Source organism: Monodelphis domestica, chromosome 7 (assembly GCF_027887165.1).
Source record: "Monodelphis domestica isolate mMonDom1 chromosome 7, mMonDom1.pri, whole genome shotgun sequence".
Taxonomy (NCBI): Eukaryota; Metazoa; Chordata; class Mammalia; order Didelphimorphia; family Didelphidae; genus Monodelphis; species Monodelphis domestica.
In genome coordinates this window covers 135,808,022-135,822,812 of record NC_077233.1, presented here as the reverse complement: position 1 = coordinate 135,822,812, position 14,791 = coordinate 135,808,022, and the positions used below count along the sequence as shown (strand labels likewise).

At 42.0% G+C, this 14,791-nt stretch overlaps 1 protein-coding gene and 1 non-coding gene across 3 annotated transcripts; both read left to right on the top strand.

Annotated features, from left to right (window-relative positions):
• Positions 1–767: 767 nt before the first annotated feature.
• LOC100013304 (eukaryotic translation initiation factor 3 subunit C) lies at positions 768–14,736 on the top strand. 2 transcript variants are annotated; one of them, XM_056805530.1, is made up of 21 exons: positions 768–940; positions 1,108–1,248; positions 5,109–5,174; positions 5,326–5,515; positions 5,684–5,809; positions 6,030–6,084; positions 6,198–6,307; positions 6,492–6,619; positions 7,144–7,297; positions 7,459–7,562; positions 7,795–7,936; positions 8,129–8,254; positions 8,388–8,481; positions 9,647–9,837; positions 10,055–10,279; positions 12,676–13,039; positions 13,647–13,806; positions 13,905–13,970; positions 14,065–14,152; positions 14,308–14,470; positions 14,582–14,736. In XM_056805530.1, exons 2-21 carry the CDS (start codon positions 1,148–1,150, stop codon positions 14,665–14,667), a joined length of 2,739 nt encoding a protein of 912 aa, XP_056661508.1. In that variant the 5' UTR covers positions 768–940; positions 1,108–1,147; the 3' UTR covers positions 14,668–14,736. The 2 variants fall into 2 exon arrangements, with proteins under 2 accessions (XP_056661508.1, XP_016279684.2); XM_016424198.2 differs by having other exon boundaries at positions 806–940; positions 7,465–7,562.
• On the top strand, positions 7,846–7,907 carry MIR12299-2 (microRNA mir-12299-2). Its single transcript, NR_162948.1, has one exon. It is a non-coding gene; the product is annotated as a microRNA mir-12299-2 (primary transcript).
• Positions 14,737–14,791: the final 55 nt, after the last annotated feature.

The following is a 14,791-nucleotide window of genomic DNA, read 5'->3' as shown; positions in this document are numbered from 1 at the left end:
AGTGATTTGAGTAACTTCTTGCAGTGGGAGAGTAGGAATGGTATGGAATGGGGCTGGGAGGAGATGGTGCTCCTGCTGGTGGAAGGAATGCTGGGCTTAAGTCTGGCTAGGCATCAGCAGATAGGTCAGGGAGCTAAGAGACTGGAGAATAGGACAAATGGAGGACAATTTCATTCAAGTCTCCATTAGATTTGAATTTTATCATTCCAGAAAAGATATTACTTCTCAATAATTACAGTAGGAAAAAAGAAAAGATAGTTCAGACTTCTTAATTCCTGGTACCAGCCCAAGTGTCCTTCCAGACCAGTCTTCCTAATGAGGCAGCCTGTTGTAGTGGACTCTTAAGCATTTATGTTCGCATCTTTAACCTGCCACTTGGAAATCGTATCTAATTGCTCTGAGCTTGAGGTTTCATCTAGAGGCAGCCAGATGGCGAAGCTCTGACCCTCCATTCCGAGTACCCGAGTTCCAAACTAACCTCCGACACTTTATACAAAATACTTGCCTGACCCTGGACAAGTCGCTTGACTTCTTATCTGTCTCAGTTATCTCATATTAATAAACATTTATCCAGTGTCTACTGTGTGTAAAATGAGACGAACAGTACCATCTCTCAGGATTGCGGTAAGAATAAAATGAGATACTTGTAACGCGTTCTGCAAACTTTAAAGCACCGTGAACGCTGACTCTCATTCCCTCTTAAAAGGACGGGATAGCTGATTGCGTTTTACTATAGCTCGTCTCTCAATTTTGTACTTATAGAATTCTGCTGGCCCTGCCCACTCAGGGATCACTCCTCCCCTTCCCCTCCGCCCTCAGACCTCGGAATGGAATCGAAGCCTCCCGCCGGAAGTGTCTGAGGCCTAAGGGAAGTGACGCCACACGAACCTCTTGCCTGGCGTTTCATCATCTGCGCAATCTTCCTCCCGCTCCTGGTCCGGTAAGAATCGCTTTATACCTCGTGGTCCCAGCATCCAGGCCCTGGGAGGCTGCCAAAGTGGAAGAAGTTCTCGCAGGAGGTCCCCGAGATCCTCACAGCCCCCCTGTAACTACTGGAAAGTGGCGAGGAGCGACCTTTCTCACCAGTCTTTTTCCTCTCGTCCCCAGGCCCTCGATCACGGCCCGCCCGGCCTGAGCGCCAGCCGCCATGTCACGATTTTTTACCACCGGCTCGGACAGCGAGTCCGAATCCTCCTTGTCCGGGGAGGAATTGGCGCCGAAGCCCGTGGGGGGCAACTACGGCAAACAGTGAGCGAGCTTCGGGGAGGCCGGGAAACTAGCCCTGGGGAGAGCAGCCGGGGTCGGGGGATAGGAAAGAGCTTCAGGCCAGGGGGAGGGATGCCTTGGGGAGTAAGGGAATGTTCTGTGTCTTGTTTTTAGCTAAGGAAGAGCAACTGGGAGGGGGTTGTTTAGGGAAGAGCAGCAGATCTGGGGGAAGGATGCCCTAGTCTCCGACCAGGCTCTGCCTGATACCCGTTTATCCTTTGGTGGGCCATGAGTTGTTAACGAACGAATCAAGATTCGTGGAATATAATTTTCAGGGTGGGCCAGCTGGGTTTGTAGTCCTAATCTCTCCTTTGGCAGAGGAAGACACTGGGACCCAGATTTACTCATTGATGGTCATGTTTGTGGCAGTCTAAAGAGAGATCCAGTTCTTCTGACCCCAAGTCCAGGGTTCATTCATGGAATAAGAAGTGTTTTTCAGGGGGCAGCTAGGTGGCTCCGTGGATTCAGAGCCAGGCCTAGAGACAGGTCCTGGGTTCAAAAGTAGCCTCAGATACTTCCTAGCTGTGTGACCTTGGGCAAGTCACTTAACTCCCATTGCTTAGCCCTTACTACTCTTACGCCTTGGAATCAATACCTAGTATGGATTCTAATTGGAAGGTAAGGGTTTAAAAAAAGGTGTTTTTTTTCATTTGAAACTTTTGGTCCTCTTTTCAGTTGGTTGTGAAGAAAATATTTAAATGCCAAACAGAAGTAATTAAGTTGATCCCAGTCAGTAGGGAACCATTTTTTAAATTCAAAGATATTTTATTTTCCCAATTACATGTAATAAATTTCAACATGTGTTTTCTGAAATTATAAGATCCAAGTTGTCTTCTTCTCCCCTCCCTTTCTCAGAGATGGAAAGCAATTTGATCTGGGTAATACATGTGTTATTAGATAAAACATACTTCTATATAGGTCATTTTTATAAGAGAATATTTATTTAAAATCAGAGCTCCAAAATAAAACCATATATAAACTAAGGTGAAAAATAGTATGCTTTGATCTATATCTGACTCCAACAGTTATTTTCTGGAAGTTGATAGCATTCTTTGTAATAAGTCCTTCAGAATTGCCCTGTATCATTGTATTGCTGAGAGTAGCTAAATCTTCACAATGGTCATAGTACAGTATTGCTGTTACTGGGTGCAATGTTATTCTGGTTCTGCTTATTTTGCTCTGCATCAGTTTATATCTTTCCAGCTATTTCTGAAATCTTCCTGCTCATTGTTTCTTATAGCAGTAAGGAGTGACATGGTAAAATCTGCTTTTAAGATTCTCATGTTGGAAACTGTATAGAAAAGGGATTGGAGAAGAGACAGAGTAGATATATAGGAAGACCAATCAGGTGGCTAACTTTTAGCTTATGTAAAATGGAAAGGACTAGACTGATTGCTATGTATGTGGATAGAGAGTTATATGTGATGTGTTGTTAGAAAGCTATTTGGTGATGTTGGAGTGCATCAGCTTGGCTATTGAAAGGATGAATATAGCTTAAGGAAGACAGAGAAGAGTCAGAAATGAATGACTTTAATTGTGAACCTGGGTGAGCAGAAAGCTTATATATGGCTTTAGAGCTAAAGGACATCAGAAAAGCTCTAGGCCTGTGATGGCTCTTGGGCCATTCCCCTCCCCCTCTGTACATGAGCTGAGGACATTAATTCCTTCACCTGCCCCTCTGCCTACCAGTCCAGTGGGAGTGCTTCCTCCCTCCCCCTGTCTAGGATAAAAGGGAATGGGATGGGGCACTTGGTCTCTAAAAGGTTCACTATCCCTGCTCTAGGCCAACCCCCTAGGTTTTTTTTACAGATGAGGAAACAGACTCTGAGATTGTGACCCCTTATAAAGGTTGTCAGCATTAGCAATAAGATTTGAACACAGGTCATCTGATTATAAAGTTGGTGCTTTTTCACCCATACTGGCTATTGGTATTCTCGGATAGAAATAAAGAAGTTAAAAAGTGGATTACATTTGAAACCACCAGAGAGAACTGTGCTTTGAAAGAGGGAGAATTTTAATTGGTAGAGAAGGGAAATTTATAAAGCATCGGGAATAATAATAATGATTTGGTTGAACCATAAAGTTTATGAAAGAGAATATAGTAATATGAAATAAGGCTTGAAATTAATTGCAAGGCCTTAAAATGACCTGAAGAGCCAGTTACACTGGCTATATTCCTTAATTCATGGTATTCTTTTGACTCCCTTTATTTGCACTGCTTGGAATATTCTTCCTCCTCACCTGTCTGCTTCCTAACTTCCCAGGCTTCAAGTTTCAGCTCAGATCCTGTCTTGTGAAGGTCTTTTCCTTAGTCCTTCCTCTGAGATTAGGTTTTATTTATATATCATCATTGAACATAGCTACTTGTATATTGTTGCTCATACTAGAAGTGTAAGCTTCTTGAGGGCAGGAACTTTTTGCCTTTCTTGTTTCTCAAAACTTAGTACAAAGGAAGTGCCCAACATATGTTGACTGATTGATCTGTTCATCTTCCAAGAATTCTCTCTTTTAGTTTATGCTAGAACTGCAAGGGAGTTTAGAAGCTAAAATGAAGTTGGATAGTATAGAGTGCTGGCCTTAGATGATGACACAAGGATTCAGTATGACTGGAAGAATGGTGATGCCTTTGATAGTAATAGGAAAATCAGAAGAGAGAAGGATTGTGGGGAAAGGTAGTGAGTTCTATTTTGTACATGTGCATTAAGTTGATGGTGTGTGACTACAACTCAGGAAATAAATTAAGACTGGATATGAGATTGGAAATCATCTCTATACAGATGACACTTGAACCCATAGGAGCTGATGAGATTACCAAATGATATAGTATAAATGGAAAAGAAAGGAGGACCCTAGGTAGAACCTTGTGTGATACCTACTGTTAGTAGATATGTCCTGGAGAGGCAGATCTAGCACAGGAGACTGAATGAGGTAAAAGTTTACTTGCTATATTAGGGTTGTGTTAGTCTGTTAGTGAGTCTAACTGCCCTAACCCTACCGCCCCCGCCCCCCCCAGTTTCTTCTTCACACACTATTGGAAAATTGATGTCACCTTTACGGTCAAAACCATTCAGTGGTATACTACTATTTACTGTCTAAGCTTTAGCTTGTCATTCAAGGCCTTATATGACTTTTTCTATTCCTGAACAACAAACTACCACTTTGTTTTTACCTCTTTCTTAACTCAGTGTCCTCCTCTGTGTTAACTTTGTACATTTTTTTGTGTGTGTATTGTAAGCTTTTTGAGGTTAAGGACCATATCTTATTCATCTTTGTATGCTCCAGGATAGCTAAACATCATCCTAAACAATGAATATGATAAAATTTGCATTTTGTGAGCCTAATTTTTGGGAAAGGGGATCAACACTTTTAGAATTGAGATTTTTTTTCCCTTCCTCCCCAACTAGTGAATAGTCTGATATAGGTTATACTCATACTTTGTAAGAATTAAAATAATATTTCTACCCAGGTATATATTTTATAAAGTTTATTGGAAAGGGTAGACAACTATTCCTCTAAGTAACCTGACCGTGCGCACGGTACCTAGCCTGCATGTCTCTTCTCTCTTTCCCCTTTGACCTGCCTGCTCTGCCTCCTGACTTCTTTCTTCCCAGTGCACCCTTTCAATTCTTTTGCTGTTCTCCCTTCAAGCAGCCTCCAACCTTGACATTTATTGATATACACAGATGCTACCTCTGCTATGTCAGGAATATTTGATAGACAGGTAAAGCTCCTCAGGAGGGGGAGGGGATAAACTTCCTTGACACAACTTCCTACTGTTTTCTTTCTACCCCAATAAAAAGAAATGATGAGCACAATCATCTATGATCAGTTTCTCTCCATAGGCCATTGCTGCTGAGTGAAGATGAAGAGGACACTAAGAGGGTTGTTCGAAGTGCCAAAGACAAAAGGTGAATTTAGTGGTGAAGGAGTTAAAGGATTTTTTTCCTGTAGGTAGTTGATAAGAGGCTGGGGGGGGACACTTGAGTTTCTGATTTAGGGTTTGAGAAAGAAAGGCTTAAAGTCTTGTTTGTGATGATAGACCTCCTTCCCTTATCCTAGGTTTGAGGAGCTGACCAACCTTATTCGTACCATCCGGAACGCCATGAAAATTCGTGATGTCACTAAATGTCTTGAGGAATTTGAGCTCCTTGGAAAGGCATTTGGAAAAGCCAAGAGCATTGTGGACAAAGAGGGTGTCCCTCGATTCTACATCCGAATCCTGGCTGATTTGGAGGATTATCTCAATGAGGTTTGAGACCAGAGTTGGGATTTTAGTGGGACAGAAGAGATTCTAGAACTGGGATGCTGTTTCTGCCGCTGCCGGGCCCCCCCCCCCCCCCCCCGGGGGGGTGATGGTCTTATCTTGTTGTTTCAGACTTTTTTCCTTATCCTTTTACTTTTATTTCTGTTCTCTTAGCTATGGGAGGACAAAGAAGGAAAGAAGAAGATGAACAAGAACAATGCAAAGGCTCTGAGCACCTTGCGTCAGAAGATCCGTAAATATAATAGAGATTACGAAGCCCAGATCACCAGCTATAAGCAGGTGAGGTTTGTAGCACACTGGAGTATTCTGTATTCATTTCATTCATTGAACTAGTGGCTATATGCCCACATTAGATTAGAACAAATGGCAAATAGGGGAGCTAGAGTGTGGCCCAAGCTAGCATTGGCTCGTGGGGATAATTTATTGGGGTGGGATGGAGAGTCAGGTGTTTTCAAGGAGTGGTAGCATCCCTCACTCCTTTGCCATTCTCCACCTCCAGAACCCTGAGCAGTCTGCAGATGAGGATGCTGAGAAAAATGAGGAAGATTCAGAAGGTAAGAGCGAAGCATTGATTGGAAAGAAGGCAAAAGTTTGGAGTTTCCTTACTTTGACTTCTTTGTTCCACAGTCTTGTTGCTTGTTTGACCATACTTGGACTTCCTTTCCAGGCTCTTCTTCTTCAGATGAGGATGAGGATGGTCTCAGTGCCACAAGTTTCCTAAAAAAGAAATCTGAGGCACCATCTGGGGAAAGTCGAAAATTCCTCAAGAAGATGGAGGTGAGATCTGAGCATCTGAATGGGGAAAAAGGGAAGTCTGCCTGGTGTAGGTCAGAGATGAGCCTGAGGAGAAGCCCTATAAGATTTGATTTCATAATCTGGAAATTCCATGAAAATGTCAGAAACATTCCTGCCACCCTCAAATTGCTAATTGATTTTTTGTTCATCTCCTGTTCCTCATCAGGATGAAGATGAGGACTCTGAGGATTCTGAGGATGATGAAGATTGGGGTTCAGATTCTACTTCTTCAGATTCTGACTCAGAGGAAGATGATGGGAAATATACCCTGCTGGCTTCCAAATTCCTTAAAAAGTGAGAAAAGCAAAGGAGGTTGTGGAGCTAATTTAAATTAATTTTAAAATTGAATACTCAGATTCTATGAAACCCTACACTGATTTTCTGTCTCTTGTTGGGTTTGACCTTAGCAAGAGGATAACCTAGCAATTCTTCCATATTTTTGTTGATACATTGTGGCAGTTCCATAGGAATAATTTACAAATGAATGATTGATTGAATTTCAAAAATCTAATATTTTAACAGTTTGGGTTAGAAATTGAAAAGTGAATTAACTGTTACTGTGAAATAATATTTGCCTATGAACTTATATTAATTGTAGGGCATACTTGTTAACCAGTAGCTCTAGTATTCAGGTCCCAATTCCTTCTGTGGTTGAGGGTTAGCTTAATGCTTTGCTTCCAGCTAGAGCTTGGAATTGGGTCACTGGAGAAAGGGAAAACTGAGGAATGGTAGAATAATGAGCTGAGGGTTAAGGTTCTCTCAGGGCAAGAAGTCCAAGTTTTTTAATTTCACATTTTCTCTGGTGTATTGTCTTGCAGAGAAAGCACCACAGACAAAAAGGCTGCAGAGAAGAAGCGAGAGGACAAAGCCAAGAAAAAGCATGACCGAAAATCTAAGCGCCTAGATGAGGAGGAGGAGGATAATGAAGGCGGGGAATGGGAGAGGGTTCGAGGAGGGGCACCGCTGGTCAAGGTGAGGTTTTCAGGGCTGTGCAGTATATGGGAGGTTCTGGAGATAAATGAGGGGGATGATCAAGATGCTTGGAAATACAGTTAAGGCAAAGGGGACTGGGAATTCTGTTGGTGGGGGGGTACTTGATGGCCTTGGGTGTGACGGGGGCATGTGTTGCCTAGGAGAAGCCTAAAATGTTTGCCAAGGGAACAGAGATTACCCATGCAATTGTAGTCAAGAAGCTGAATGAGATTCTGCAAGCTCGTGGCAAAAAGGGAACTGATCGGTAAGGCTTGTCACTGTTTTTCTATAAGGGTAAAGGGTTTTGTATCATACCTACCACAGAGGAAGGAGTTGGTGGGAGGAAACTTTGGATTTAGAAATTCTTAAAGGGAGAAGACATTTACAAAAGTGATGCTAGCAGGAATATTGGAAGCTGAGCCTAAGGGGAAAAAGAAGTGTTTTGTTGGATTGGACTTTGAAGTTTGTCCATTAAAACCTTTTTTGTTCCTACACAGTGCAGCCCAAATTGAGCTGCTGCAGCTACTGGTTCAGATCGCAGCGGAAAATAATCTAGGGGAAGGAGTGATTGTTAAGATCAAATTCAACATCATTGCTTCCCTCTACGACTACAACCCCAACCTGGCCACTTATATGAAGGTGAGGGTTTAAGAACTGGGACTGGCTTTGAGGAAAGCATTTAAAATTGGACTGTGGAGACTCAACTTTTTGGAAAGTGCTTAACCGCGAAAGGATGAAAATTCTAAAAGAGGAGGAAACTGGGTTTGGACTCAACTTCACAGGTGTGCCTTAATGTTTTCCCTCTTGTCCCCCACCCCCATTTCATGGCAGCCAGAGATGTGGCAGAAATGCTTAGACTGCATCAACGAATTGATGGACATCTTATTTGCAAACCCCAACATCTTTGTTGGTGAGAATATCCTGGAAGAGAGTGAGAACCTCTCCAACTTTGAGCAGGTAAATTAAAGGAAAATGAACTGATAGGGGATGGGAGAAAAGGAAAAGTGACCTCAAATGGGTAAAAAACTGGTAGATCTTGGATCGGAAGTTACTACTTTCTACTATTACTCTTAATTTCTTTCCACCTCAGCCACTTCGTGTTCGTGGTTGCATTCTAACTCTAGTGGAAAGGATGGATGAAGAGTTTACCAAGATTATGCAGAACACAGATCCTCATTCTCAAGGTGAGTCTGGGCATATATGCTTAGGTAGCTGGAGTACTTGAAAATGATGTAAGGTATTACCAGAATAAAGTGCAAATATCACTGCCTTCCTTTCAAATGGATAAAATTAGAGCAATTCCTATTTTTCTGGTTGCCACTAGGGGCCAAAATTTTCTGGTTGATTAGTGAGAATACTGGTCAGTAGCTGTCTTGTTCAGTGAATGAGTAGCATCCTCATTGATGAAGGTGGTTTTTCCACAGGGGTTGGAGGTGGAGATGGAGGTAGAGGGAGGTATGTTGCCCTTACTAGTCTGTTGTACAAGTTGCCAGTGACTCATTCATTAAATTTAGGTTGTGTTATGCACAAGACTGAGGGATAGATACAAAGAAATAAGACAGTCCCTGTATTTTAGGGACAAAGACATGCCAAAAGACTTCTTTTAGACAAAGAAGACATGCACAGATAACCAAAATAGAGGGCTCTATTTAAAGTGCAGCATGGATAGTACCCATAGTTTGTAAGGGTTCTGAGGTGGGAGGGATTTATGGGATGATGAGAGATTTCAAAAGCATAGGTGGTAGCATTTGAAGCTAGACCTTGAAAGTAAAACTTTTAATGGGTGTGCATGATTAATCTGTTAAGTATTCATTCACTGACTTTGAACTTCCATTCTAATAAGGGAAGTTGGGTAAAATTATAGATATATTTTTAAAAATATTAAAGGATCAGGAAAAAGAAAGTCTTCGTGTAGGTCACGTTTTTGAACCTTGAAGGAATCTAGGGACTCTGACAATAAGGCAGGGGAAGGGCATTCCAGCATGTGCAGGGGCAACATCAATTGAGACTTTTCAATTGGAGCAGTCTGAACAAAAGCCATGGGGGGGGGGGGGGCAGTATATATGTAGTAGAGGTGTATTTGGGAAAGGCAGGCAAAGGTCAGATGGTGTCATGGCAGGAACACCTGGGCTCACATTCTGCCTCTGGAATTTGATTGTGTCCAAATTACTTAACCTTTTGGAGGCTTAGTTTTCTCATCTGTAATATAGAGATGTTGCTTTACAGGGTTGTTGGAAGAAGAGTTGCCATAAGGGGATATAAAGCACTTAGTGAATCATAAGAGATTCACTCAGAAATCTTTGGGGGGGAAATACACCTGGTTTTGTTTTTTTTTTTTCTATTCATCAGAATATGTAGAGCATCTCAAGGATGAGGCCCGAGTCTGTGCTATCATTGAGCGGGTTCAGCGTTACCTGCAGGAGAAAGGAACCACTGAGGAGATCTGCCGGATCTATCTTCGTCGTGTGCTCCATACTTACTACAAGTTTGACTATAAGGCCCATCAACGGCAGCTTGCTCCCCCTGAAGGGTCATCAAAGGTACAAGAGTTGGGGAGAAAAGACCTTTGGGAAGTTACTTTTATATCTATCACTGAGGAAGACTCATATCTTATGGGGTTCTTGAGGAAGACACTTGATGAGATACCTTTTTTTTTTTTTGAATGCTGAACAATTTAGTGTTGTTAGGGTGGTATTCAAAGACCAGGCTGTGCTAATTTATGTCACTCTGAACCTGTCTTGTCCTTCTTTTCTCCAGTCAGAGCAAGATCAGGCTGAAAATGAGGGGGAGGATTCAGCTGTGCTGATGGAGAGGCTGTGCAAGTATATCTATGCCAAGGATCGGACAGACAGAATTCGGACATGTGCAATCCTCTGCCACATCTATCACCATGCCCTTCACTCTCGCTGGTACCAGGCTCGGGACCTTATGCTCATGAGCCACCTGCAGGACAACATTCAGCATGCAGACCCTCCAGTGCAGGTAGGAGGGTGTAGAGTACGTGGAGAGGGGACAGGGCAAAGTTTTTAAAGGAAAGCTCAGAATGGAGCCAAGATCAGTTCCTGTGGTTGGACAGGGGCCCAGGGATCCAGAGTTCAGGAAGGGGAAGGACTAGTTCTGGGTTCTTCTCTAGTCACAGACTGGTTTAACCAGAAAAGCCACCTGTCTGACTCTTGAAGATTTAAGACTCAACAGTCTCTAATTCCTCATGTCTTTGGTGCTCTGGTTTGTCATTAGTCAAGAAACAATAGAATGACTACTTCATAGGGTACTGCTAGTTAGTTTCCTTTGGGGAGTACACAGACCTTGAAGCTCACTTCATCTAGTTGGGGAGCCAAGAATGTAAAGAAGGTAGTCTTTGGTTTTAGGTCTTTCTGACTGAACTGGGTCACCTTAATTGAAATCATAGATTTTCCTTGGAACACATTTAGAGGACTTTGCTTTTAGCTACAGAGTTTTTGCTTTTCATTACTTTTCACTGATTATTGAACTCTGAAATGGTATACAAAGGCTGCTGGATCTTCTCCATCTCTTTGAGTCTTGCATGGTTTCCTTTTCACTCTTTAGGGCACATACTCCAGACTACAAGAATATTTCAGATAATTGAGAGGTAATAAACCAGGTTAGTAAGGTCACTAGAAGGATGTTTTAAAGAAAACTAACTAAATTTCAAACTGAATGGTACTTTTGTAGCTGCCTGGAATTTTCTTGGCTCATGACCTTCCTTAGGTCTTAATAGTGTCTGGGTCCTTCCTGGCCCCTCAAGTGAATGATTGGCTTTTTTTTCCCCTCCAAAACACCCCTTTGGTGTTGAACACAAATAAAAATGATCCCTGATGGCTATTTACTGACTTAGAAAAATATTAATTAATGTAACATTTATATTGTAAGTTCTTTGAAATTTGAACTATTATTACCTGTAATAAACAAAGTGGTCTGAGTTGCTAGATCAACCTGTTAAAACATTTTGCCCCATGATATGTTTGAAGTGCAGAATTAATAATGCCATTGTATATAAATGGAGATTTTGAACCCTAGACTTCAATCCCCAGAAGTCCTTGGTATTTCCTATAATCTCACTGGAGTCACCATGTAGGTGAGATCACAATTGGTATTTAACTGGCATTAACACCTACCATGCTCTCTTCTCTCCCATTGCAATGATGTAGCAAGTAAGCTAAGCACGGGGATTTTGAATGGGCTCATCAGCCATGGACATCTGGTTTTTGTTTTGTATCCTTGATTTCTAATAATCCTTAATAAACCTCATAAAATATTTTTATTATTAGATACAGAATTTAATTTTTACACTATTCCACAAACCATTTTTTATATTTGTGGAAAATACATTCTAAACTCTTAATTTCATACACTGGTTGCCTTAATGGCAGTGGCTTCTCTGGCAATAGCATATATATGGTCAGTGTAGATAGTTCTGGATCTCTGTGGGTTTTATAAGTCATTCATTCCCTGATGTGAGTTAGTTTACAAAGTATACTTTCTCTACAAGGGAGTTTTGGTTAAGCCAGGACTTGGAATCCATCACTGTTAGTTTGTGAGCCATTTGTAAGATAATTTGTTTAGCATGGTTTACTTCAGGGACTCTTAGCTGTATTTCAATATACCTGGCATCCATAGGCCTCACCAGACTGCCAAAGGGTTCCAGGACACAAAAATGGCAAAGAATCCTTAATATAGTGGAAATTTTTGTAGATTTGATTCCCAGTTCAGATTCTTAGCAGTTTGGGGTCAAAGGTCACTTCTTTCTGAGCTTCAGTTTTCTCATTTGTAAGATAGGGAAAATACCACAGTAAATAATGGTTTTAGGGAAAAGGCTTTGGAAAGCTTGGAAGGGCTATATAGATGTGAGCTGTCAAAATGACTTGAGAATTGGGACAGCATGAGTATTCATTTGACAGATACTCATTGAATGCTTGTTCTGTGCTGTAGAAGGAAGTAGGGAGAAGCTAGAATAAATAGGCTTCTGGCTTTACTGTGCTCATAGTTCTATTTCTGAACAAGAGCCAGCGTCAAATTCAAATAGACCTGAGTTTAAGTGTAGTCTCTGGAACATGCTATTGTTATGACCCTGTCACTTTCCCACACAGGGCTTAGTAGTAGTTTTATTGAGGAGCTAAGTAGGTGCCAACCTGCACTGATTAGAAGGAACTTCTTTACCAGGGAGTTACCTAAATTAATGATAGCACGTTTCCAAGTCTTTTTCCCTTTTCATCAAATAGTAAATCCTGGAATCAGAGTGCTATTTGAGACTACAGAATTTATTTTCATTGAAGTTTAAGTTGGATGTCTTGTTTTAGAACTTCTACTGTGTCTTTTTTAATTTAAATAATGGACTGGGGCGTTTTCCTCTCCTTTAGATCCTTTATAATCGTACCATGGTGCAACTGGGTATCTGTGCTTTCCGGCAAGGCCTGACCAAGGATGCACACAATGCTCTCCTGGACATTCAATCTAGTGGCCGTGCTAAGGAACTGCTGGGGCAGGGTCTGCTGCTCAGGAGCCTGCAGGAGCGAAACCAGGAGCAAGAGAAGGTAGAACGTCGACGCCAGGTGCCCTTCCACTTGCACATCAACCTGGAACTACTCGAATGTGTCTATTTGGTATCTGCCATGCTTCTGGAGATCCCTTATATGGCAGCCCATGAAAGTGATGCTCGGAGGCGTATGATCAGCAAACAGTTCCATCACCAATTGCGTGTGGGCGAGCGGCAGCCCTTGCTTGGTAAGCTAGGATGTCTTGGGGTGCTTAGCTTGGCTGTGGTCTTGCTTCTTCATGTCTGGTGTGTCAGTGGAAACATTATTTGCCATACTTAAATTTTTTTTCCTGGAGGATGAATATGGTACAAGGGTTCTTTCATAAAGTAGCTATAAGAGCAGAGGTACTTCCAAGAATATGCCTTCTGTCTCTCTGGCTCTCCTTTGTGTGCATAATTTCTCCCTGATTCCACTTATAGAATGTTAGAGGGGAAGAGGACCTTTATAAGTAGTTTCTTCTCATTTTACAAGAGATGGGGGAGAGTGATTAATTTATCTCAAGTCACACAGCTTGTTAGGAGTAGCACTGGTATGAGAACTCGAATATTTTTCTACCCCTGAAGCTGTATAGTTGCCCTTTAATAAATGAAGACAAAATTTTATCTTGCTCCTGGAAATTGTCTCATTGTAGTACAGTACCTTTAAAAATCATTTAAGGGGGCAACTAGGTGACTGGATTGAGAGCCCGGTCTAGAGATAGGAAGTCCTGGGTTGAAATCTGGCCTAGCGGAAAGAGTTATTTTAAAAAAAAAAGTCATGGAAGGCCTTGCTTGACCACCTTTCTAATTTTCTAGGTCCACCTGAATCAATGAGGGAACATGTAGTAGCAGCGTCTAAAGCCATGAAGATGGGGGACTGGAAGACCTGCCATAGCTTTATTATAAATGAGAAGATGAATGGGAAAGTTTGGGATTTGTTCCCTGAGGCCAACAAAGTCCGCACCATGCTGGTTAGGTAAAAATGGGAATGAGGAGACCTTGGAAGTGCTGGGATTAGACAGAATGGAAGATTCAGTCCTATACTTAGCCACTTTCCTCCTTTTTCCCTCACAGAAAGATCCAGGAAGAGTCACTGCGCACCTATCTCTTCACCTATAGCAGTGTTTACGACTCTATTAGGTTTGAGGGTAGAGGGATTCTGGGTCTTGGGAGGGAGAAGGGAACAGGCTTAGTTGATATTTGCTTTCCTAATTTTTTCCTCCTTCCTTTCTAGCATGGAGACATTATCTGATATGTTTCAGCTGGATTTGCCTACTGTTCATTCCATAATCAGCAAAATGATCATCAGTGAGGAGCTTATGGTAAAAAGGGAAGAAGGGTGGCACTGCCAGATCCTTAAAGGAGAAGATATCAGTTCTTTTCAGAGGAAGGAAACTAGAGTAAAGGAAAAAATAGTTCATAGCTTGGCTGTATCTGATTAATCCCATTCATTTCCTTCCATTTTCTCCAAACTTAGGCTTCTCTGGACCAGCCAACACAGACGGTGGTGATGCATCGCACTGAGCCCACGGCCCAGCAGAACCTGGCTTTGCAGTTGGCAGAAAAACTGGGAAGCTTGGTGGAAAACAATGAACGTGTCTTTGACCATAAGCAGGGTACTTATGGAGGTTATTTTAGAGGTGAGACTTCCCACATTTCCCTTGATTTATATTTCCACCCCCATTCACTGTCTTTGCTCTGGCATTACTGTTCAGTTTTTGCTGTTTTGACCTCTTTTTTCCCCCCTCCAGACCAGAAAGATGGCTACCGAAAAAATGAGGGAGGCTACATGCGTCGGGGAGGCTACCGCCAACAGCAGTCACAGACTTCCTACTGACCTCCTCAGGACATGCAATCCTGAAATGTAACATTCATCTAGAATAATTAAAAGTCTATATTGTGTTGACATGATTCTGGAAGTGAACAGCTTAGGCTTAAGCAGCATTGATTGTAATCATTGG